The sequence below is a fragment of the Zingiber officinale genome, chromosome 8A (genome assembly GCF_018446385.1).
Source record: "Zingiber officinale cultivar Zhangliang chromosome 8A, Zo_v1.1, whole genome shotgun sequence".
Classification (NCBI taxonomy): Eukaryota; Viridiplantae; Streptophyta; class Magnoliopsida; order Zingiberales; family Zingiberaceae; genus Zingiber; species Zingiber officinale.
Window position 1 is genome coordinate 49,919,789 of NC_056000.1, and position 26,934 is coordinate 49,946,722.

Below are 26,934 nucleotides of genomic sequence, written 5' to 3' on the forward strand. Positions count from 1 at the left end.
AAATACATAAATCATAATTGTCTGTAGCAAGTGTTGTCGATTTTCTACATGCGGCAAGGTTATGCCATTCCTTTCATTGCTCACCAAGTTGTGCCCTCTTTCTCATGTTATGAGTTACGGCATGACATTCAGGTTCCCATGTTGAAAGATGGTTAAGTTGTGACTTGCAACTAATTATGACATTACAAGAATGAGGTAGAGAACAGTCAAGTTCCTCTCTACTCAGTAAAAGAAAATTTTGAGTGAAAGATATCAATTTGACACTTCTTTCCCTACTTCTGATGCATTCACCCGAGTAGGAATGATGTCCGATAACTTCCCTAAACCCTAAACTACACAGGTTAAAATGTTAAAGGAGTAAACATGATGATGTTAGATAAGCTGATTCAAGTGACGCAATGACCTCTTCAAAATTTGGATAGAATGAGCCTTTCCCTTTTTTTTTTCATGTTGTTCTACATTGCACATAAAATAAGCTTTTCCTTCCTTTTTTTTCCGCTTCTACTCCACAATCATTTCTGTCGTCTTTGCAATACTACTGTTCTGAAAGAAACTAACAGGAGAAGATAAAGTCTGAAGAATAACAACTCAGCTATGTGTAGATACTGAAAACGTCAATGATAGGGCGAACGGCTAAAGGAATTCTAACCCAATGGACACCATCTTCCCATGTCAGACTTCCAAACAAGTATCCACTATGCACCTTTAGCTGCGACCGGAACTTCACCTTGAAGTTTAACTTACTGATAGTAGAATTGAACATTAGGATCGAGGGTTTGACACGAACACTCACCCCAGGAGGAGCTTCAACATGAGCAGTGTACGTGGATGCAACTGGACCAATATTTGTAACTGTTCTTGAGACTGTTAATTTGCCTTTTAATTCAGGTATGGCTATAGATGGAAGATTAAGATCCTTCTGTGATTTATATGCGTCGTGGCAGACAGTGGGTTGTCGCACAATGGAACTCACAGCAGTATTGTTATGGCCCATAGAGCACAGGAAATGCACATAATCAGACGGCACCATGTCGTATAGCAAACCGGGATGTATGGCTCGATTTGGATTCACATGTCCACCTCCATAGTCGAATGAGTTTGCTTTCTTGTTAGGAGCTCCTTCGGCTGCTATATTAAGGGCATTTTCATCGTCGATAGTAGCTGTTGGTAGCACAATACAATTTAGGTCACAATTGTATTGCTTGACAAATACAATTCAAGCAAAGTGAATGCAACTTGCCTGTTGTGATTAGCGCAGATTTTATTGCAGCTGGGCTCCAATCTGGATATGTTGCTTTGAGAAGAGCAACAATTGCAGTAACATGAGGACAGGACATGGAGGTGCCTGACTCGATTTTAAAATCAAGTGAAGGTTTACTGTTCTGTGGAGAAGCAGGTGACCAAGATGCTAAGATATTTACACCAGGGGCAGCAAGATCAGGCTGAAACAGATGAGCAGATAAAGAATGTCAGCTTATTGATATTTAGAACTGAAACTGATTTCACAAAGTGAAGACGTAACGATTGAAGTGCAGTTGCACCTTTAGCACATATGGTGAAAGTGAACTAGGACCTCGAGATGAGAAGTATGCTACTTCAGGAGCTGTAACAGTCCCCAAAGCTGTTTTTGTGGGGCTAAATTTAATCACTGGATTCCTGTGACACGATCGCATTGAAAACTTTTAAAATTGGAAGTATATGTTCAAAAGAAATCTGCTTTAGGGCACACCTTGTATTGCCAATGTACATGAGTATATTTGTTCCAGTTTCAAGGTCAACTTGGATGCAAGGAAAATCAAATGCAAAGGAAATGTCCTCCGTCAAGAACTGTGAAAAGATGACCGCAACCCCATGGGCTCTTCTTACAGTATCCGAAGCAACCAGCGGGGATCTTTGTTCCCGAGTCTGAAAGCAGATAACAACTTTTCCTCTTGCTAAAGTCGAATTTAGCGAAGCTGCACTACAGCCTCTAGAAAAGGCAGCATAGTTAGAGAGTATATTTGCCTTTTAAATGGATGTAGAAAATTTTGGACAATGAAAAGGGCCTACCGGGCATCAGAAGCATCTGCTTTATCTGAAGCAATATCTTCAGCATAAACAATCCCATAAAACTTATCTGCATGCTCTCCAAGGAACAAAGCTTGACCCTGAATGTTCATGATCAAAGATCAGATCAAGGCATTCTTTGTTTTCATAAAATTGATAATCAGATAATGGAATACGGACAATGACTTGTTAATCCTAGTATTTTTCAGATAATTAATATACAATCAGTCAAAAAAAAGGAGATATTGAGTTTAGTGAGCAAAGCAGTCTCACATTTTGTTTGCACAATTAATTAAATAGTCATAGTTAGAAATTGAATGTTTGAATTTGAAATCAAAATGGAATGTATATTTTATCTCAATCAATTTTTTAGAATCAAGAACCCATGAAGAAAGGAATCAGTCACAAACTAACGGAGCATTTGGTTTACAGAAAGGAATTGAAAAGGAATAGGATGACTATTCCAAGAGAATAGAATTAACAAAGCACAGAATAGGAATATTTATCATGGAATGAAATAGATGTTTTCCTGTGAATTTTTATGTTTGGATTATAGTAATCTTATAAGTATTAGACAAAGAATAATGCTCATAATGATAAAGTATTCCTACATAGAAAAAAAAATTTTAAAAAAATGTCCAGTTCATACAACTTATCAGGCTCAACCTAATCCAAACAACCTATCCCGCCCACCTAGCCAGACTACCAACGGACCTACTTTGCAATTCATAATATATACATTTACTCTTTGGAAGATTAAATAGAGTAAATTAGGCACCTTTGAAGAAAGGATAAATAAAAAATAGTTATTCCTAAAACAAAGCATTGAATAGCTATTCTTTATAATTAGGAAATCATAATTCAATGGAAACTCGTACTCCGAATTCACTTTTATAATCAAACATAGAAATACTTATTCCATGAGAATTCATAAGTCATGGAATAGTCACTCCTATGAACCAAGTGCACTATAATTAATAGCCATTGGTATGGAGAAAAGGTACTCAGAAGAATATGAAAAACCAAAAAAGAAACATTCAACCCAATGAGTTAGTTTCCTTATCTACCAGTTACCATTACATTGAGATGTCTACTAAGCTGATAAGAGAGATATTCACTGATACTAGGAATGAACTAGCATTTAGTAATCATTATTATAAAGTGGCTAATGCTACAATAAGTTATCCTTTGTATTCATAAATTCAAATTCTCGCATATCATCTACTTTAGGAGCATTCCTACTCAATTAAATTATTGAAAATTTGATTATAATATTTGTTTATTTAACTTATAAACTTATCTGAATAAAAGTCCAATTTTTAAATTTAAAAAAAAAAAATACTAATTTGCTACAATTCGAGTTTACACCCTTTGTATGTTGATTTTGTCATAATCATCCTCAATACTACCACTTTCATACCCCATGATTGGTATAAAGGCGTGAACATCATCCTTGCTTGATGATATGCTAAGATTTTCTAGTTTATTGGAAAGAACAATCAAACAGAAAAGGAAACAAAGTCAGAGTCAAAAAACAAACAATAAAGTGAACTATTTTTTCACTCATTGGAGCCAAGATAACAAGATGATGAAGATATTCAGGCAAAAAGCTACAATTTGCGCACAATGGCAATGGTCATAATCCCACCATCTAATGTAACAGCCCAAAAAAGAGAGTTTTAGCACAATTTAAAAGATAAATTAGTTTTAGATTGAAACACACGAAAATTAGCTTAGAACAAACAATCAAAGAGATGAAGCTTGTGGTAGCACAGCAAGAGAAATTGAATGGACATAGAAAAGTAAAGAACACAAGGTACTTGTCAATCTAGCAAACTTGTGATCTTTTAACTGTTATGGGTTCAGAATTTGCCACTATGCATGCCCAAAGTTACAATAGAAACAAAAGTAGATCTCATGAGTTACAAAACAATTATATAAAAAACAAGACAGCCCGGTGCACGAAGCTCCCGCCAAGCAGGGTCCCGAGGAAAGATCCATTGTACGCAACCTTACTCTACTTTTTGCAAGATGTTGTTTTCAGGATTCGAACCCGTGACCTTTTGGTCACATGACAACAACTTTACCGTTGCGCCGAGGCTCCCCTTCTTACAAAACAATTATAACGAAATTAATTATCTTCTAGAGGTAGTAAATAGATCAGATTCTTAAGTCAATCACAATCAACACCTACATATGAAAGCATGAAACTTACTGCTTGAATTAGGTTATTCCCAAGGGTGATCTTTGTCACAAAAATCCGATCTATTGTGCTTGCTGCAACAGTTAAAATCCAAGGAGCAGTGTTTATCACAGTTTGTGAAAAAGGTCCAGAATTTCCAGCAGAACATACAACAGAAATTCCTCTCGCTACAGCATGAAAAGAACCAATGGCCAGAACATCCTCAACATATGCAGGAAGTGGTGGTGATTGGCCTAAAGACACTGAAAGAACATCTACCCCATCATTGATTGAATCATCAAATGCAGCAAGAATGTCTGCAGAGCTGCAACCACCAGAAGCCCAGCAGACCTTGTAAATAGCCAACCTGGCCTTCAAAGCACCTCCTCTTGCTAATCCGCGAGCAATTCCCATAAAGCTTGCATTGCTAACAAATGCACCAGCAGCAGTAGATGATGTGTGGGTGCCATGCCCAACGGCGTCTCGAGCAGAACGATACTCAACAACATCACTTGTATTTAACATCCCATATTCAGCTTCATATCCTCGAATGTACCATCGTGCACCAATTATTTTCCTGCAAAAGGCACAAGGACAATTTTACTCAAGATTCATCTCAAATACTAGTCTGGTACTTGTTTCAACACATGGTCAAACTGGTATAGCCATAATGTCAGTATGATAAAAAAAAATTACAATATTATTAACTCCTACTTGACCAAGTGACCAAACACATTGTCGTTGATAAGGAGCCCCCATATGAATCCAATTGTTCCATTAATATTATATTGATATACAGGATTTTTATGGGGGTACATTTGATTTATAGGTACATTTGAAATACAGGATTTAACACAATGTATTGGTGGTTTCAAATATTGGAATGATCCATGTACTTGTATTGTCTGAAATGTACAATTGAAAACAAATATTGAACATCTTATTAGCAAAACCTGAGATCAACAAGAGAAGTGTTTTCAAAACTGAACATGCAATCATCATCTTAGCCTGAGAAACAAAACAGGCCTGCGACATGCATTCCAATCAATCATCTCTTTTAGAATCAAGCTAAAATATCCAACTATGCATAAAGGAAATATGACAATATAAATGAGGTCTCAGTTCCTTCTGAACTAGGCTTCTAATTTTCAACAAAAATCTGAGAATTATGCTTAACTAAACAAAAGACCAAAAGATAAAGAATATCAGATTGGAATATCCTACATGCGCTTTATCGTGCATGCAATACAGCTTATATTGAACTTTCCCATGGATTTCTACAACCAAATATTGGATTTGCTGCATCCAAGACTTCAACAAGATTTATTTGGCATTATCTGACAGTTGTTTTCATTGCATTCATACCCCAAGTTTATCATTGGCAAGAACCTATTTCAGTTGTTTACCAAAAGGGATTCAATCAACTACTTGTAATCCAGTATCGAAAGAACTTGTCAAACTTCAATATCCATGTGTTTATTAACTAAATGACAATCAGCACATACAATTCATCAAGCTACTTCTGGCAAGTTTTCATAACTTTGCTATACAAAAATGCAATTGATGCCTGAGTTATTATATATATCTATCAAGGAATCTCTCCCTTTCCCGGAGAAAAGGATTTTTTTTTTTGCATGTCAACAAGCATTCATCATGGAGTTTCTACATAAATTAATATAGTGACAAGTATACTTCCCTTTAAAGAGTCTATCACTGTACCAAGGCAATCCTATTTGAATGTAGATGAAAAACATGGACAGATAGAATTATAAAAATATAGTTTAAATGCTTCCTTTATGCTTACACATAAAGAAAGATCCTGTACTGTCCCAATCCACCAAGAACACACCACAATTTAAATTCCAAGGTTATCTATAGTGAAAGACCTAATAATACTAATATCAATGATGTTAGATTCAATGCATATCGACTAAACTAAATATTTACTAGGATGGAGCGGAATACATAAATGGGTCACGCAATATATATTAGCTATCATGCACTGCTTAAATAAGAGAATTGACCAATTTAACTTATCACACCCAACCACTATCCCAAAATGCTTAAAACCAAGTTAATAAGCTACCACATCTAACTTATAAAGTGCTTCTATTAGCCCACAACTCAACATTAGGGGAGCATATTGAGGTGTTACATTAGCTGTGCTGCATCTTAAACTCAAAATCATTTGAATTATGATTTTTAAGGGGATACTCCAAAATACAACTAGGTTATAACTAGTACTTTCATAAAAATATACATTTACATACAATGTGAAATTAATTGGCAATCAAGCTAGGGTATCATTAGAGTTGTCAACGGTTGCGCTTGAGCTAGGCTGAATCCAACCCATGATGACCCATGAGAAGTTGTGTCAAGCCAAGCATGCCCAAATTGGATGAAGTCCTTGCTTAGCACGAGCACAAGCCCAAATGGAATAGTCGGGTTAGAGTTCAACCCATAATGTCCCATGCGAAGTTGTGTTGAGCCAAGCATGCTAGAATTGGCCAAAGTTCTTGCCTAGCACGAGCCCAAACCCAAACAGAGCTAAGCAAGGCCTGGTTCAGCTTGCTCTTGTCAAGCCTAGTCTTTTTAAATATTTATTTTTTATTACTAAAAATTAATTCAAAATTCAAAATCAGATTTAATATTATTAAAATTGATAGTTTTATTAAATATTATTAAAAATTTTGATATTTATTATTAGTATTAATGTCGGGCTCTACATTTAGACCCACATGGTGTCAAAATCTGCATGGGTCCAACCCATTTGTATTTGGACCGGATCAGACATGATTTAAACCATGTCGGGCTAGGCCAAGCCACAGGCAACCCACCCTAATTGACACGTTTAGGAATCACAAGTAAGTTGACTATCAAGTACCCTATTAGATGCCCAAGTAACCTAGAAAAGGTAAAAAATGAATAAACTCATCTAACAATATGAGAATAACCAAATTTTTAAATTGAAAATCAACACAACAAAACCTCGAGAACAGATCTCAAGCTAGATGATTGAAGATTGGCATTTCATCCTCATTGTTGAAGGAGTGAGGATACTGAAATGCCAATGCTAATCCAAGATCAATTGTTTCGTATAATAGCTCACAATTTGAATCCCTCTTCCTAGTATTGATCATTGTACACTAAACCACTCACTTATCAATATCGGTGCTGAAACCAATATTTGTAGTTCAACAGTATTGTTCATCTTATAGTAGTATATGCAATATTTAGACACATGCTAAATTATATAAATATCTTCTAATAATCTGAGTTTGATGTAGAATGTGAATAGTATCAAAGCATTATATTTTACTAATAGTAGAAAGACAGAGTTATGGTATGGACTACCACAAAACACAGACATGGTACATTGGTACTCCTTCCTAAGGAACACTTTAATACGTGCAATATTGTCAGAAATGAAATTTAAAATGAATAGAAATACAAAATGACATTGCAAGTTTGGATTTAATCATATATCTAGTGGTATGATTTAATCTGAAATGAAAAAAAAAAGAAGTAATTCACACCAGAAATTTAACTGAATTTTATGAAATAAAAAAAAAATAAAAACCTATTGCAGTTAGAAGCATCAAACTTCTCCCCTTGTTGGCATGTTCCTCTCCATCGTGATGGAATTTTGCCAATATCATGATCATTGAAGCTCTCAGATTCAGGCCATATCCCTTCAATCAGGAATAGAATTTTTTTTTCAAGCATAAATTAGCATAACATTGTTACCATTCCAAACTGTACACAACTGAGTCAAAATTACCAGTATCTACAACACCAATGATCGATCCATTGCCTGACCTACTCTTCGGGATAATCCCATCTGGAAAGTTTGCCTCTAAATGCATAAAATCCCAACTCCTAGTCGTGTGCAAATCAAGAATCCGATTTGGTACAACATGAACAACTCCCGGGTAATCTGCACTCCACACCTAAAAGCTTAATAATTCTATGAAGGCATGTTATGTACAGAAAAATGACAACCAAAATTACAAGCTTACTAGCAATGTGAGCCGCCTGAGACTTGGTCAAGACGGCAGCAAATCCCGAAAACCCATGCTTGTAGTTGTACAAAATCGAGGAAGTGGCAGCTTCTTTGCTGAAAAAAGAATCAAATTTTACAACTGAATCTGACTTCTACGAGCAACTACAATGGGGATGAAAAGGTCCATGGCATACCACCCGAGCACGGTGGAAAGCATTTCGTGATGCAGCTCCACCATTGCCTCTGTTTCGTCCTGATTCTTCTCTCCCATATAAACAATGTAGACCTAGTACAGCAGCAGCACCATCAAAAAGCCATTGTTTCAGATTTTTTAATTTTTTTTTTTTTAAAAAAAGTGATAAAGGATGCATCAAATAGGAGGATAACTCACATTGCTCGCAAAAAGAAGATCCGGGATCAGAAGGTACTGCAGAAGGAGCAAAGGAAGTATCAAGTGGGAAGAGGAAGAAGTCATGATTGAAATCGCGACAGCTGCAAAAAAAAAAAAACACAGAAAAGAAGTCACAGCTGATATATAAGCCACTGTACTTAACTCGATGCAGCGAATCATGGGCTCACCTTCTTCCTTTCTCGTCCCTTCTCTTACTCAGAGAGGGAAGGAGCCAAGGAGGAGCCCACGGAAAGGATCGCTCTTTTTTCCGCTGTATCCTTCGATTGCTCCAGAGAGCTTTCCCTGAACAAACTAACCGCGCTTCGCGTCCACCCCAAAACGCCGCGGGGGAGGGAAGTTTAGCGCAGAGCCCAAAATGGCGGCAATACCCTTTGTATCCGGGCGATTTCGCAATTCTCCTCGGCGATGGAGATCGAGAGCGATCTCAGAGGAGTCCGACTGTGCGAGCTCCGGTGACGCCGCTAGTCAAACCTGGAAAGCTGGAGCCAGTAAAGGGTGATGTATTATATTAATTTTAGGAATTAAAAAAAACGTAATTTAAAATAATCAATAATTATTTTTAAAAAATATATAAATATACAATCCTTCTGTTATTTATTATGATTATTTTAAAAATATATATATAATAAATTTCTCACAAATAATTTTTAAACTGCCGCACTTGGATAAAATAAATTGCTGCGATTGACAGTTTATTTTATCTTTTGTGCCATATTTGAAAGTGAAGCACTTTGTGCGTGCCCTTTTTAGCGAGGCGCCACACATAACGCGTATCGAGCATTCAAATCTGTTTATGTTTACATAAAAAGTAGGTCTTTAAACTCATTTAATGCTTCTTTTTCAACTCCAACATTCTCCAATTTTGTTATGTCAACATTCTTCGTGATTGGTGACAAACGAGAGTGGCTCGAGTGTCGACGGCGACGGCGACGGCGACGGCGACGGCGACGGCGACATGCGGCGTGACGGAAGTTAGGATTTCATTAGAAATCGAGGAGAAGAAGAAGAGGCGGTACAGAGTGTGGATGGAAGAAAGTGGGTTGGGGAAGATGCCGTTCGGATCCTCTTGGTTTGTAATTCGGTAATTCCTAATTTCTTTCTAGTCAATTCTCTCATTTACCCGAAAGTCATTTTATTTATACTTAAGCTTTTACCCGAATGCCGTTTTATTTATACTTAAGCTTATCTGAAAGGCTACCTAATTTATTAATGACACACTTAGATAGTTTGTAATTAAAGTTTGTCCATTTGGATCTTTTTAAAGTGAATTTTTTATTTTTTATGCAAGTGAGAATATTTTAGTTAAATTTTATCAATTTGAGCGTTGATAAACGAATTTTATTCTAAGTGTATTACTAATGAGTTAGGTAGATTTTCAGACAAGTTTGAACGTAAATGAAAAAACATCCGAAGTGTAAAAAGAGAAGGAACCAAGAATTATGAATCAAAAAGATCCGAACGGGGAAGAAGAGGGTTTGCCGAGGAGAAAGCTTTTAGTTGCACTTTTGCAAAAATATCTAAAGAATTTTAAAATTTACAATTAAGTCCTTAATTTTTTTAATAAATTTTTTGTCATCTCATAATTTAACAATAATCTTATTATATTTAAGTTTTATTCTATTGAATTTAGAAATATTATTTTTTATGTTGTCAAAACACATAACGAAGGGGTTGATTGAGTTGATATAATTAGTGTAAAAAGAGTACCTCAATTTTAAGCTCATATTAGGGGTAGTTTTTAGAAATTATAATCATCAATTTGAGTTAATCCAAGCAGATTGACTTGTGCGGATTGTGAGTCTAGGCGAGCTAGCCTATTATGGGTCTATGTTGATCAGCGGGTTAAGATTTTTTTTTTCAAAATTTAAAATTAAATTATATATTTCAACAGGCTCGACTCATCTAATTTACAATTCAAACTTACAATTTTTAATTTTTTAATATTTTTTTGACAGGTTCATGAGCCCGCAATCCATTTTGTATTGTGTTTAGTTGAGGATTTCTCATCCCGACTAAACCTAACCTCGGACCGGACCTACAACTGAGTCAACTAGTTGGTTATTTGTTGATTTATATTATGATCCTAAATCATAATTGACCTAGGGTACCGAACCAATTAAAAAGGAATTTATTTATGCTTAGATTCGAACCCGGGTCTCCGATTGAGCACCAAACAAACTAATTAAACGACAATCATTAATATTTTTATGTGTTAATTAATTATTTAATAATCAACTTTTCTTTTGTTATATTATTTTTTTTAAATAATTAAAATTAAAAAATAAGAGAGATGGTTATTTATTTGTTAATTAATTTATAACCATTGACAAGTAATTTTACATGTTAGTTAATTATTTGCTAATTAATTAATAATTTTATTTGTTAAGAATTATGAATTTATAATTTTAAATTTTTTAATATAATAATTTTGAATTACGAATCATAAAGTCGTCAAACCGGTCATTTCAAATTAAATTAATTTCCTAAATGATGAATCATAATAATTTTGGATGGTTAAAAATTATCAGAAACCGCCAATTCTGAACTATCTATCGATTGCGAATTAAATCGGATCTAATTCCGACTGTCAAAATCGCAGGTTGATAGGCACGGCGTCATGATACGATGAATTTATAAGCTCTTACGGATTGACTGGTTTGACACCTCTGCTTAGGAGGATCATAGACTCAGATGGTACCAAGTGGACGGAGCACTTTCGAGAGGCCAGTTCCATCAACTCACACGAATGAAAAGCAAATCCAAATCGGACTTCGCCAACGATCCCTCTCTTGCTCTGATCTCCATTAGTAGTGGAAGACACTGTTCTAGTGTTCTTCTCTCTCCCGCCCCGCCGTCCTTTTGCTTAAATTCTTAAAGCCAAATCCTCCTAGTACTTAATTTAGAGGGTATTTGATTGATGGATTTAGGAATGAGGAAATTGAATAATAATAAAAAATAGTGTTTGGATTATAGATTTAGGAATGATATTTTGGGAATGATTACTAGATTTATGGGAATCAACCAAACTCATATAATTTGATAGATTTCATTTCCATTCCTATTCTCATTCCACCCTACTATCAAACTCATACCCATAGTCATTCTCATCATTTAACCAAATGCCCTTTTAGTTGGTTATCAATAGATAATTAAAGACTCGAGTCGACGGTAAGCCTTCTAATTAAAGATCGCTCTTCATTTATCTTTCTTTATCTTATCTAGGGCCAACGCGTTTTGCATTACTTCTTACAGCTAAATGCATCGCCCATCGCCATAAAAGCAAATGAATGAATAAAAATTAGCACCACCTCTAGCTCTGATCGGCCAAGCCACTGACGCTATCTGGTCAAATTAGATCCTCTCTTAAGATTTTTGTGTTCTCGTGACCTCTCATAGATACGGTTATGATATTCTTGTGATGTGTATTGTATTCTTGAGATATGATCTAGTTCATTCGATCTGTGAGGGGCACAGGAACACGACAATATTAGGACGTTTGGTCCACCGGAAAAGCTACTTGACATTGTCAGAGCACCAAGCCTGAAGGGTAAGGCTGCCTCTACAGGGAGGAGATTTGTAAGACGGCAGAGAGATCAGTGGTCAGCGGCAGATGCGGAAAGAAAAAGGAGAAAAAAAATGAGAGACTGAGGGTGTAGAATTGGTAGGAGTTATTAATTTTTTATTTAATAAATATTTTTATATTTGAATGTAAAATTGTTTTGTAAAACAAATATAATGTTTTATTTAAACTCGTCTAGCTTAGAGTTGGACAATTAGCCATGTTCATTGGCTTAATCGGCCTGTCTAATATGATTCCCACAGTCTAATAAACTTGTTGAACTCACTTGACTTGAACTCACTCAGCAATTAGTCAACCTAACGATCTAAGCAGAGTGATTCGCTCTAAATTCATGGTTTTTTTAATCCATCAGATCCGACCAGCCCATGAGTTTACCAATTGAGGCATAGCTAGCTGACTCGATTGAAAGTCTCTTAATAGTCCAACCCGATCAAAAATTATCACATGATATTTGACTAGTTGCTTGACATATCTTATCGGACTGATTCCATCATATTTTCTTTCCAGAACAGGAATGGAATATAAAAGAAATTAGGAGTAAAGAACAATTGTTTCTTAGAAATGAAATTTCACAAATTATTTTAGAAATTGATAAGAAAATATTAAAGCAAAGAGATTATTCTTAATCCCCTAACTTGATTCATGCTCAATCTTATAAAATGTGAATAGAAATTCTATGCAATTTAGTCTTCAATCCAATTAGCTTGTGTAGTTTAACAACCCATTCACTTAACCTATCTAACTAATTTATTTGACTACTAGATCATTTAAGCATAACCTAAATAAAACTATTAACATATGTATTAATAAATATATAAATCAAAATACAAACATAAACATATATACCTTCTAAACAACCTGTGTTTGGGGATGACTCAAACTATTCCGGTTGTAGCGAAATAACTCCTCGTCATTGTCACGAGCTCGTACTTTCTTCATCTAATCCGGTCCACGATTGGAGTCCTCTTTTCAACATTTGATCGCACTAGAGGTCAAGTGTTATTTTTCATCGAGACGATCAAAATGACTTCCTCAAAGATGAGGAAGGGGTTGCTCGATTATCCCTTTACAAGGGATTGTCTAATAGTCCTCAACAAAGGACTACGTCTTTCAAAATTCTGTTAGAAGATGGGTGACTACGATACTTCTTGAAGAGGAGAAGTAACAACAAAAAGATGAGACCTTTTCGATGAAAGAAAGGAAGAAGATCTCTATCTTTTTTTCAGGAAGCTGCCGAAACTCTAAAGAAAGGATGATGAAATGCTGTCCGAATTCTGCTGGCTCCAAAATTTGGCAGCCGTAACTCCAAAAAAGGTAAAAAAAAACAAAACAAAAAAATCTGTCCGAATTTTTTAAACAAGAACAAAAAGCTCTTGATGAAAACGCAGTTGCAACTCTTCCAAAATGGATGAAGTGGGGTTAATGGCTTTCAACTTCTCCAAAAATGAAAAACGTGGTGGAGATGGTGGGAAATGGAAAATTATATATATATATATATATTCCATTTTTTTATTTTATAAATTTTCATCTGATGATACAATATAATTATAATCATATTTTCTCTTAGATTTGAAATTTCAAAGTCCATCATCTCTTCCATCTTTACCTATTGGATTTTTAGAGCTTTTCTAAAACCTAATAATATAAATCCATTATAATCATATCAACGATCCAATATCGTTGATACGACAAATGCATTTGCTCGCTATTACAATAATATAAATCTAATTTATAGACTTTGTATGGAACTCTTCCACTCTTCTTGTTTCCATTGATTGAAAATCAATCTAACATTTGATCATATCAAACTTTATTTGTCAATGCACTATTTGATCACATCAAACTTTATTCGCCAAATTCAACTCCTTGAATTTGACTTTCTCAACGAGAAATAGGGAAACCAATACTTATCTGGTCCTCAATGGTTCAGGGATACAGCTAGTCGTATGTTCATGACTCTTTGTGATTCAGGACTATATTTGTCTTTTATTCGGGCATATCCTTAATAGTCTCATCCTATGATTAACTCCTTAATTATAGGACGTCAGAACTAATTCTGATTAATACCCAACGAATCATGATAAGAGCATCTAGCAGCATCACCTCATGATCCCCTAGGTATCACTGAATAGTGCCTACAAGAACCAGTCGATCATGGTTAACGTATAGTCTGGTCCCTTCATCTCATATATCCTGGTCCAATCTACAATCATTGGTACATTGAGGATTGTATATTGATTCGATAATCATGTGATATATCTTATAGTGATATCGCATGTGTAATTAGGAAACTCTTTTCCTAATGTACATCTTACAGCTCTGATCAGAGACTTCATTCACTATAAAACAATATATTACATAGGATATCCATACCTGTAGGTGTGCGGTGAATCCCCAACTACAATACACTAACTCCTATATGTTTCGTTACTACACCCAATCTCATCACCTGATGACCCTAATAGAGTCGGTAAATGAGTCTAAGTGCAACCCCAACATATAGAGTTTTAGTGTTGTCCCTAGTCATAAGGACTACTAGTGTACAACCACAACCAAAGATTTATCCACTCAATAAATGATAACCACTTGAGAACTCTTTGTGAGGGATGTTCGATGAACTCATCATATGATCACCCATTTGTATGTTTGAACATCTCTATGTCTTTACCAATGAAACATGGTACACTACATCACAGATGCTAGTCTTTAGCTCAAGCAGCCTTTTATCCTTATTTATTCGGCGACCCAATTGACTAGGAACAAATTTAAAATATACAGTGAATATTGATATATTTCATAATGACCATCATATGTACCACCACATCTCACTATAGTATATTCAAGGACTTTATGTTGGACCCCGTGGTAGTTTTTGTTAGGACCTTCGGATGGTTAGAGAGGGGGGGTGTGAATAGCCGACCCCAAATTTTCGTTTCTTCCTACAATTTAGGTTAGCGCAGCAGAAATAAACGTAGAAACGAAAATGGAAAAGGGCAAATCTCAAACGCAACGATACAACGAGGTTTGGAGATGATACTCCTACTCCTCGGCGTGTCCGTAAGGTGGACGAATCCTATCAATCCGTCGGTGGATGAGACCCCGGAAAACCGGCTAATAAGAACTCCTTCTGGGTGGAGAAACGTCGCCACAATCTCTTTTGCAACAGCAATAAAGGAGTACAAGAAATAAAGCAAGAAACAATGGATAATATGAATGTAAATACACTCTACCAAGTTTGCTTGCCTTCTTCTCGTTGACTGGAGTCCATTGATGAAGCAGCAACTTCACGGATGATGCCAACAGCAGCTGATCAACCAGTCAAGGGAAGCTCACACGAAGTTTCAGCAAAGAGGAGCTCAGCAAAGCTCAAATCGCAGTAAGGAGGAAGAGCAAGAACTGTTCCTGTAGAGGCCCTCGACCTCGATATATATCCTGCACCTGCTGCACCTGTGAAGAAGACAAAGAACAACACAGAAATCTAGCCGTTGTGTCGCAACGGCTAGGCCTGGACCGATCAGGCTCCACCCTGATCGGTCTGGGAGCCATCTGATCGGTCTGTGGACCGATCAGGCCCTAGGCTAATCGGTCCCCAGACCGGTTAGCCATCTCTGTGAGGGTTGGCTTTAAAGCCTGATCGGTCTGTGGACCGATCAGGCAACGATCAGTAGCTTCCTGATCGTTTTCTAATCGGTCTGTGGACTAATCAGATAACCTACAGCGAACCACTGTTTGGTTACTGATCGGTCACCAGACCGATCAGATAAACCTGAGTATCACTGGATCGGTAACCAGACCGATCCAATGCCTTAGAGCTTCCCAGCCCTAAATCCTAAAGCATTCCCGGTCTAGAGAACGAGCTACTGAGCCCTCTCTGACCTAGTAGGGAGAAACGAGCTACCGAGCCCTCTCCGACTTCCATATCCGGTCCAGAGAATGAGCTACCGAGCCATCTCTGACCTAGTCCGGAGAACGAGCTACCGAGCCCTCTCCGACTTCCACGTCCGGTCCAGAGAACGAGCTCACGCTCTGACCTAGTCCGGAGAACGAGCTACCGAGCCCTCTCCAACTTCATCCGGTCCAGAGAACGAGCTACCGAGCCCTCTCTGACCTAGTCCGGAGAACGAGCTACCGAGCCCTCTCCAACTTCATCCGGTCCGGAGAACGAGCTACCGAGCCCTCTCTGACCTAGTCCGGAGAACGAGCTACCGAGCCCTCTCCAACTTCATCCGGTCCGGAGAACGAGCTACCGAGCCCTCTCTGACCTAGTCCGGAGAACGAGCTACCGAGCCCTCTCCAACTCTGTCTGGTCCAGAGAACGAGCTCCCGAGCCCTCTCTGACCTAGTTTGGAGAACGAGCTGTCGAGCCCTCTCCAACTTCGTCTGGTCCAGAGAACGAGCTCCCGAGCCCTCTCTGACCTAGTCCGGAGAACGAGCTGCCGAGCCCTCTCCGACTTCCCATGCCAAGCTTCCATACTTGGACTTCTCCCGTGCCAAGCTCCCTGCTTGGACTTTTCCGTGCCAAGTCTCCATACTTGGACTTTTCCGAATCAAGTCAACTCAAGTCGGGGTCAACCAGGTCAACCTTGACCGAAGGTTGCACCCATAATCTCCCAAGTTTGTATTCTTGTCAAACATCAAGATACAACTTTTCTATTCTCGTCAAACATCAAAATACAACTCGAGTCATGTCAACTCGAGTCGGGTCAACCAGGTCAATCTTGACCTAAGGTTGCACCAACAATCTTCTCCTTTTTGATGTTTGACAAAAACCATAATCAAGTTAGGTTAACCCGATAACCTAACTTAGGTTTTCCAATAGTTCTCCAATCAATGTTCTTCCTTGAACATTCTCCCCAAACTCCAATGTTCTTCCTTGAACATTCTCTAGACATTTCTCCCCCTTTTTGACACAATCAAAAAGAGTGAATCAAGGTTAAGAGTTTCTTCCTAATGAAAGTCTCATACCTTTCATTGAAACCCTTAATTTCCCCCTTGATACTAAAGACAATAATCAACTTAGTGATAATCTCATATCACTCATCCTCAGAAATTGAGTAAAAACTCCCTCTAAAAGTCAACTCCCCTTTGACCAATAGGTAAAGCTCCCCCTAAAGGTCAACTCCCCCTTGACCATTCACCAACAATGTCTTGGAGAGTTTCAACCCTTTAGAAATCAAAAACACCAACTTCCAAAGCTGAAATTTCAGACAACAATCGAAAATCAGCATTTTGGCACGCTCTGATCGGTCACCAGACCGATCCACACTTCTCTGGATCGGTCCAGTGACCGATCCAGACTTCCCTGGACCGATCAGGATCCCCTCTGATCGGTCCACAAATCTCTGATAGGGATTTCTGATTTTTCTCCCGAAATTCAGAAACCCCTAAAAAATCACAGAAAATTCCAAAAATTATAAAATTTTGAGGATACATTCCTCATAACATATATTATCATGGAAAAATAGTTTTCTATGAAAATAACTTCCATTTTAAATCTTGATACAAAGTTTGAAAGACTTTGAAATAGCTCAAGGTAAATCCATCTTTGTGTCAACTTGCTCAATGATGAATGCTATCATTAGAAAAGCTTCATCAAGGCTTTTCAAATCAATTTTGAAATGATTTTAAACCATTTAATTTAGGACCACAATCTTAGGGCTAAGTGTACATGACTTGTACGCAAGCTTTCCCTATGATCCTCAATTTCGAATTAGGCTCATCTAGGTACAAGAACTATGCACCTTGATCCTAACTCATAATCCTAATATCTCACACACATCTAAGGTGTATCAAACACATCCAAGTCAATTTTGATGTGAGATATGGGTTTAGGTTATCTTAAGCTAAGTTCTCATGCATTTTCTAAACAACAATTTGATCTCCATATCAAATTGTGTTTTTATCCTTAAATCAATTTAATTGATCATACATGCAAGAGATGATGACATGGCATAAAATAATATCATAAGTGGAAACATGTGCCAATGTCATGATGTCATGGCATAAAGTATGAAACTTAAATAAGGCATGACATATAACTAACCTAAGCATTATCATGATATTTCAAATGATAGTAAATTAGATATGATGTCATGACATGGCATATGGCAAACAATATATGGCAAATAACATATAAAGGTATAGAAAATACCTAATTCTAGCTTTAGTTGCCATTTTTGATAATTTTGATCATTTTGCCATAAATTCTATATTCCTAAGTGTAATAGATCTAAAATCATATACTAAAGATTTTTAGATCACTATGTGCCAATTAGATTGACCCTAGAAAATTACTCAAGTGTGGTTGGCACATCCTAATCACCTTAGGAATGAGTAAAATTTTAAATTTCATTTTCAAGGCTTGATTACACCTTGAAAATTCCTAAAATGCCACCTTTTGCCATGATTAGGTTAACTACCTATCCAATTAAGGTTGGCACACCCTAACCCATCTAACGTGATGGAATCACGCTCCTAGGAACCCAAAACCTATTTGAGCTCATTGGGTTCACTAAATATTCACTAGGGATAACTTCCCTAGCAACCCTCCTAATGACCCTCTTAGGCTTTAAAGCCTTGGTCATTTGGGACTCATCAAGATCAACTCTAGGGGTGACTCCCCTTGTGACCTTGGTGATGGTCTTCCTAGCCCTAGGTCTTGTTCCATAATCGAATGGAACATTATGATAAGTGGGCTTGACCACTTGAGACTTAGGTTTGTGACTCAAACCTCTCATGTCCTTGGGCTTTTGTTTTTGACCCTTAGACCCTAGAGTTGACTTCTCCAAATTCTTAAGGGCCTTTTCTAAAGTGTCAAGTCTTGACCTTAAGACTTGATTTTCCTTCTCTAATACCTCAAGTTTTAATTTGTCATTTTTCTTTGAGGTATTCCTAGGCATATGTCTAGTTGTTTTGGGATTCCTATCTAGGTTTTCCTTAACCTTAGATGAGTTAATTCTAGGGTTGGTACTTCTAGTATTGTCCTTATCTAGACTAACATGTTTGGCACTTAAGCACATGTATCGGTTTCTATAGTTATCATGCTTATCATTATTGACAAATGCAATAAAGCTACTAGCATGTGTCTTATTAGAATTGCAAGGATATGCCTTAAAGGGTACCTTAGGGTTTGCCTTAGCTCCCCCCATAGATGTGCTTGGTCTCTTGTCCTTGTGAGGTTGCCTCCCCCTCGGACATTGGCTCCTATAATGTCCCCTTTGCTTGCATTGGAAGCACACTACGTGCTCCTTACCCTTGCGTATCGGGACTCCGGCTTCCTTGACCTTTGGCGCCGGTGAAGTATTCCTAATCCTCTTTGGACATTTACTCTTGTAATGCCCATATTCCCTACACTCAAAGCACATTATATGTAATTTACTTGAAATTAAGTTGCTTGAGTTACCTAGGGTTGAGGATGGATATAAGCTCTCTTCTTCTTCCCTTCCGGAGGTAGAGACTTCTTCTTTTTGCTCCAATCTTGAAGAAGAACTCTTCTCCTCTTCTTCCTTAGATGTTGAGTAGTCCACAACTTCTAATTCCATACCTCCATGATGTGAGCTACTTGGCTCACTTGACTCCTCTTCATGACTTGAATTGGACCTCTCCTCATGGAACTTAGCCAAGTTGTTCCACAACTCCTTGGCATCGTTGTATCCACCTATCTTACGCAAGACATCATTAGGTAATGAAAATTCAAAGATTTTCGTTACCTCGTCGTTGATCATGGATCGATGGATTTGTTCCTTCGTCCACTTCTTCTTCTCAAGAGGTTCTCCTTCTTTATCCACCGGAGGAATAAAACCTACTTGTACACAATTCCAATTTACTAGGTTAGTCATAAGAAAATACTTCATTCTTACCTTCCAATACGCGAAGTCATCGCGATCGTAGAAGGGTGGAATCGTGATGTCTTCTCCAAGTCGATCCATTCTCTAGCTGGTGCTCCCCCGGGTGTTAATCCGTCGAAGAGCAACCTTGCTCTGATACCACTTGTTAGGACCTTCGGATGGCTAGAGAGGGGGGGTGTGAATAGCCGACCCCAAATTTTCGTTTCTTCCTACAATTTAGGTTAGCGCAGCAGAAATAAACGTAGAAACGAAAATGGAAAAGGGCAAACCTCAAACGCAACGATATAACGAGGTTCGGAGATGATACTCCTACTCCTCGGCGTGTCCGTAAGGTGGACGAATCCTATCAATCCGTCGGTGGATGAGACCCCGGAAAACCGGCTAATAAGAACTCCTTCTGGGTGGAGAAACCTCGCCACAATCTCTTTTGCAACAGCAATAAAGGAGTACAAGAAATAAAGCAAGAAACAATGGATAATATGAATGTAAATACACTCTACCAAGTTTGCTTGCCTTCTTCTCGTCGACTGGAGTCTGTTGATGAAGCAGCAACTTCACGGATGATGCCAACAGCAGCTGATCAACCAGTCGAGGGAAGCTCACACGAAGCTTCAGCAAAGAGGAGCTCAGCAAAGCTCAAATCGCAGTAAGGAGGAAGAGCAAGAACTGTTCCTGTAGAGGCCCTCGACCTCGATATATATCATGCCACTTGTGAAGAAGACAAAGAACAACGAAATCTGGCGTTGTGTGCATGGCGGCTGAGCTGAACCGATCAGCTCCACCACGATCGATGCAGGGCTCATCGATCGATGCGTGGACCGATCCCTAAGCTAATCGGTCCCCGGCCGGTTAGCCATCTCTGAGTTGGCTTTAAAGCCCGATCGGTCGTGGACCGATCGGGACGATGCCTGATCGTTCTAATCGATACATGGACTAATCGGATAACCTACGGTGAACCCTTTGTTTGGTTCTTGATCGGTCACCGAACCGATCGATCGAGTATCCTTTGGATCGGTAACGGACCGATCCAATGCCTTAAACTTCGACCCTAAATCCTAAAGCATTCCGGTCTAGAGAACGAGCTCCGAGCCCTCTCGACCTAGTAGGGAGAACGAGCCACCGAGCCCTCTCCGACTTCCATATCCGGTCCGGAGAATGAGCTACAGCCATCTCGACCTAGTCCGGAGAACGAGCTACCGAGCCCTCTCCGACTTCACGTGCCAAGGAGCCGTACTCGGTCTAGTCTGGAGAACGAGCTACCGAGCCCTCTCTGACCTAGTCCGGAGAACGAGCTACCGAGCCCTCTCCTACTTCATCCGGTCCAGAGAACGAGCTACCGAGCCCTCTCTGACCTAGTCCGGAGAACGAGCTACTGAGCCCTCTCCGACTTCATCCGGTCCGGAGAATGAGCTACCGAGCCCTCTCTAACTCTGTCTGGTCCATAGAACGAGCTCCCGAGCCCTCTCTGACCTAGTCCGGAGAACGAGCTGCCGAGCCCTCTCCGACTTCGTCTGGTCCAGAGAACGAGCTGCCGAGCCCTCTCCGACTTCCCATGCCAAGCTTCCATACTTGGACTTCTCCCATGCCAAGCTCCCTGCTTGGACTTTTCCGTGCCAAGTCTCCATACTTGGACTTTTCCCGTGCCAAGCTCCCTGCTTGGACTTTTCCGTGCCAAGTCTCCATACTTGGACTTTTCCGAATCAAGTCAACTCAAGTCGGGTCAACCAGGTCAACCTTGACTGAAGGTTGCACCCACAATCTCCCAAGTTTGTATTCTTGTCAAACATCAAGATACAACTTTTCTATTCTCGTCAAACATCAAAATACAACTAGAGTCAGGTCAACTCGAGTCGGGTCAACCAGGTCAACCTTGACCTAAGGTTGCACCAACAGTTTTGATGTGATCAACCAAGTTAGTTAGGTCCTGCTGTGTTTGATCCCTATGTCTGAGTGTGCAGGAGCTTAGGAACACAGGAAGTCGAGCGGAAGACGCAGCTAGCGAGAAGGACGGCACGGGAAGGGAGCCGACGGGCTCGGTGCGTCCGAAGGACGAGAGAGCTGCGGAAGAGTACTCCGGTGGGTGTGAAGAGCGTGCGCGGCATTCGAGGGACGTTAAGCCGAGACGGAAGGCTGCTCGAGGAAGGCCGAAAATTGGGTTCGGGTGAGCCCTATTTCGGTTGGCCGAAATCACCCAAACAAATGGAGCTTCGGAAGATAAAGTGAAGAAGAAAATGAGTCAAAAGAGGCAGGAAGTTACTGTAGCAGAAATTATTGTAGCAGGAACCTTGAAGGCGCCTTGAATGGATTGTTTAAGGCGCCTTGAGCAGGCCAGTTTGACCGTTTGCGCTGCGGATAAAGTTTTATTCACAGATCGAGTTGGAGGCGCCTTGAACCCTGTTGGAGGCGCCTTGGACTCTCGGGATAAGATTTCCAGGGCCTATATAAAGGCCCCTGGAACTAGGAATTCAATAACAACTCAAGCATTCAATCTGTAGTGTTTCCTAGCAATAGTTCTGAGCTTTTGAAAGTGTAAAAGACTTCTCCGCCTTCAGCAAAGGAGAGTTTCTTTTAGTGCGCTTCTACTGCCCTGGATTAACAACCTCCTTGGTTGTAACCAGATTAATTCCTGAGTCTCTTTTTATTGATTTATTATTTTGTTAACTATTGCACTAACTGAGTTGAAAGTACGAGGAGGGTATAGTTACTTTTTGTTTACAGCAATTCACCCCCCTCTTGCCGGCCTCCGCTGCACCAACAAGTGGTATCAGAGCTGGAACGCCTCAGAAGGACTAACCGCCGACTGAAGCACGAAGATCTAGACGATGGCTGGAGCCAGTGACTACCCACCTGCATTCGAGGGGAAGTTTGCTTCATGGAAGCAAAAAATGGAGGTATACCTTAAGTCTGATTTTGGTATTTATTTAATAATGAAATCTGGTTATGAAGCACCAAAGAAAGTAAACGGAGAAGTGCTCGAGAAATACCTCTGGAATGCGACGTGATGAGTCGATGGCAAATGCGCGGGCTGAATTTCATCTTCTAACCACAATACCAAATGAAGATCTCGACAAAGTCGGAGAGTACAATAGCGCAAAAGAACTTTGGGAAAAGTTCTTAAAGATCTATGAAGAGTCCGAATCCAAGGTAAATGCCGCAACATCCCCAACAACCGAATTCCATCCTGAAGCCACAGAAAGCTCATCCCAGATGAGCATCGATGAAGGGGAAGAGACTTCGGAAGAAAGCAACTCGACAGGGGGAGAATCAACAACTGACAAGGTAAGTCAGGTATGGTCTCACCTTCTGAACAATTAATTACATTAATCGAGAAGGTACCTGAAAATTTTTGCGAATTAAAAATTAAATCTTCGAAAGAATTTTCTGGATTAGAAAAAATTTTGTCGAACGAATCTTTCCAATTAAAAACACCGTCGAAATATTTTTTACCAACTATTTTGTTGAAAAAATTTCTGAAACTAAAAACATTGCCAAAAGATTCTTGTGAGTTACAAAATAATTTGTCGAACGAATTATCAAAAGATCTTTTATCAATTATTTTTTCAAAATAATTTTTCGCATACTTAATATTGTTTTCCTTAAATCTAAAAAATTATGATAAACTAAAGTGGAAATTTAGATATCATAATAAGGTTAGAGAAATGGCAATAACTTGAGAATGAATTTTGTTTTAATAATAAAAAAAAATTATTATTTTCGCCTAAGTTAAAAGCCTTTTCTATAATTCTAAAAAGTAATTTAACTTAGAATTTTTTTAAATATTCTTCTGAAAAATTCAAAAATTCATTTTACTAAAATTTTTTAACTTGAAATTTTTTTTGGTGGAAACTTTTTGACCTGCAAAATTTTACCTAGAAAATTTTTCAAAATTTCATTCTTACTTGGAATATTTTTTGAACCATTTATTTTACCTAACATATTGTTGGATAATTCTCTCTATTTTTATTAACCCCGTTTTTGCTGTGATCAAAGGGGGAGAGAAAAGTACAAGTTTAGGGGGAGTTAGAAAAATTTAAAATTTAAATTTCTTTTTCTATTTTTTGTTGCAATTTTACTAATTGCAAAAATTATACTTAACTTATCTAGAAAAATACAAGTTTAGGGGGAGTTAGAAAAAATTTAAAATTTAAATTTCTTTTTCTATTTTTTGTTGCAATTTTACTAATTGCAAAAATTATACTTAACTTGTTAGTTTACTAATTTTTCTTTAAAATTACTTTTTATGTCTATTTTAACCCTAACTTGAACTTGAGTTGATGCACATCAAAAAGAGGGAGATTGTTGGACCCCGTGGTAGTTTTGATGTGATCAACCAAGTTAGTTAGGTCCTGCTGTGTTTGATCCCTGTGTCTGAGTGTGCAGGAGCTTAGGAACACAGGAAGTCGAGCGGAAGATGCAGCTAGCGAGAAGGATGGCACGGGAAGAGAGCCGACGGGCTCGGTGCGTCCGAAGGACAAGAGAGCTGCGGAAGAGTACTCCGGTGGGCGTGAAGAGCGTGCACGACGTTCGAGGGACGTTAAGCCGGGACGGAAGGCTGCTCGAGGAAGGCCGGAAATTGGGTTCGGGTGAGCCCTATTTCGGTTGGCCGAAATCACCCAAACAAACAGAGCTTCGGAAGACAAAGTGAAGAAGAAAGGGAGTCAAAAGAGGCCGAAAGTTACTGTAGCAGAAATTACTGTAGCAGAAATTACTGTGGCAGGAACCTTGAAGGCGCCTTAAACACATTGAAGGCGCCTTAAACACATTAAAGGCGCCTTGAATGGATTGTTTAAGGCTCCTTGAGCAGGCTAGTTTGACCGTTTGCGCTGCGGATAAAGTTTTATTCGCATATCGAGTTGGAGGCGCCTTGAACCCTGTTGGAGACGCCTTGGACTCTCAGGATAAGATTTCCAGGGCCTATATAAAGGCCCCTGGAGCTAGGAATTCAATAACAACTCAAGCATTCAATCTGTAGTGTTTCCTAGCAATAGTTCTGAGCTTTTGAAAGTGTAAAAGGCTTCTCCGCCTTCAGCAAATGAGAGTTTCTTTTAGTGCGCTTCTACTGCCCTGGATTAACAACCTCCTTGGTTGTAACCAGGTTAATTCCTGAGTCTCTTTTTATTGATTTATTATTTTGTTAACTATTGCACTAACTGAGTTGAAAGTACGAGGAGGGTATAGTTACTTTTTGTTTATAGTAATTCACCCCCTTCTTGTCGGCCTCCGCTGCACCAACACTTTATCTATATATATAGCATGGATATAAAGATAAAATAATGTCAAACTGAATTGAATTATATTAAAATAAAGGTTGTTTATTTACAAGAGTCAATAAAGCTCTAACCAACAGTTAGTTAGTGTACTCTTCCGCAGCACCTCATCCCTCGGACGCACCGAGTCCGTCGGCTCTCTCCCGTATCATCCTTCTTGCTAGTTGCGTCTTTTGCTCGACTCCTTGTGTTCCTAAGCTCCTGTACACTTAGACACAATGTTAAAATATCACAAGACCTAACTTAACTTGTTGATCACATCAAAACAACCTTGAGGTTCCAACACTTTGCCCCATCGCCCTTTCTCCGGCAATCTATGTGATCTCTCGTAAGCCCTCATCTTCCTTCGATTGAAGTTGTTCGTTGCTTGTAGAGTCCTTTTTTCCAAGTCGCCTTTCTTCCTTGTTTTCTGTTGAACTTTAGTTTCGATGGCAAGCTCTTCACAACCACCTGTTGGTGTCCTTGGGCTCTAGTATACCTTTACTGAGTCCAGGTTTGACGCCGGCGACGCTGAGAGTTTGACAGCTGCATTTGAATTTCCTCCTGGCTACAAAGTTGTTCTCACTTCTCCTTTCGATCGGTCAAATTCTCCGCCGCCTGGCTGCATTTGTTTCTTTAGAGATCAGTTTACCACCGGTCTGCAGTTTCCCATTCACCCCTTCTTTCCCTTCATATGTAAGTACTTCCATATCTCCCTTCATCAACTAGTGTCGAACTCCTTTCGGATGTTGTGCGGGGTAATGATCCTTTTCCGCCTGCACGACATTCCTCTTACTCCCCGAATTTTTCACTACTTTTATTATCCGAAATTGTCCAAGCCGGGGGTTTTTTTTTTAAAGCTTGAGTGGGCTTAGTCTTCTTCGACAAAATGCCAACCTCTAACAAGCATTGGAGGCAATATTTCTTTTTTGTACACCTTCCCGAGCAGTCGGACTTCTCGACCCACTGCAACTCGAAGTGGCGACCCAGCCTCCCTTGAAACGTATAAGAGCCGATCGGACTACCTCAATGCAGCTTCGATGTTGGCAGGTCAGAAATATGACATCCACAAGTTGCTGCAGGAGAGTGTCCTCTACATTTTTTGTCTGAGTCTGATTCACACTCGTCTTCCGTCCAGCCTAGGTATGCAACTTCTTCACTCTTTCCTTTGATTCTAACTGATTTTTCTTCCTCTCTTGTAGCCGAAGTCATACTGCGTGCACGTCTAGCCGGCAAGGGCAAACTGACGGATGTCGTGATCAATGCAGCTGCTGTGGAAGAATTGGAGAGTCGCGGCCTGCAGTCAATCGCCTCACAAGAAGAGACGTAAGATGAGAGCGAAGCGGCTCCCATTTTGGTAAGCGGAGGCAAAGCTAGTCGGACGCCTAGCGGTGGAGCGGCTGGTGGATCACAGCCTCCTTCTAAACGGCTTCCAGTCGTTTGGGTTAAGGGGGTGTCGGGCTCAGCCTCCTCAAGAGAGCCACTGATCAGACACAAGAGGCGTCGGGTGGAGACACCATCGCGCTCCGCTTCCTCATCCATGCGGTACGTCGAGCGGGTTGAGACTTCGACCCCCACTCTAGTTTAAGAGATGGCGACTCCTACATCGTCTGATCGG

At 39.2% G+C, this 26,934-nt stretch overlaps 1 protein-coding gene across 1 annotated transcript; it reads right to left on the reverse strand.

The window, feature by feature from the left end:
• Nucleotides 1-160: 160 nt before the first annotated feature.
• LOC122008999 (subtilisin-like protease SBT3.9) lies at nt 161-9,115 on the reverse strand. The gene is made up of 12 exons (XM_042564956.1): nt 8,811-9,115; nt 8,623-8,723; nt 8,426-8,517; nt 8,248-8,345; nt 8,010-8,165; nt 7,809-7,920; nt 4,262-4,805; nt 2,050-2,147; nt 1,730-1,969; nt 1,542-1,656; nt 1,241-1,442; nt 161-1,161 (listed from the first exon to the last, which is right to left on the reverse strand). The coding sequence occupies exons 2-12, from the start codon at nt 8,704-8,706 to the stop codon at nt 593-595; spliced, it is 2,310 nt and encodes a 769-aa protein (XP_042420890.1). The 5' UTR covers nt 8,707-8,723; nt 8,811-9,115; the 3' UTR covers nt 161-592.
• Between the last annotated feature and the right edge of the window lie 17,819 nt (nt 9,116-26,934).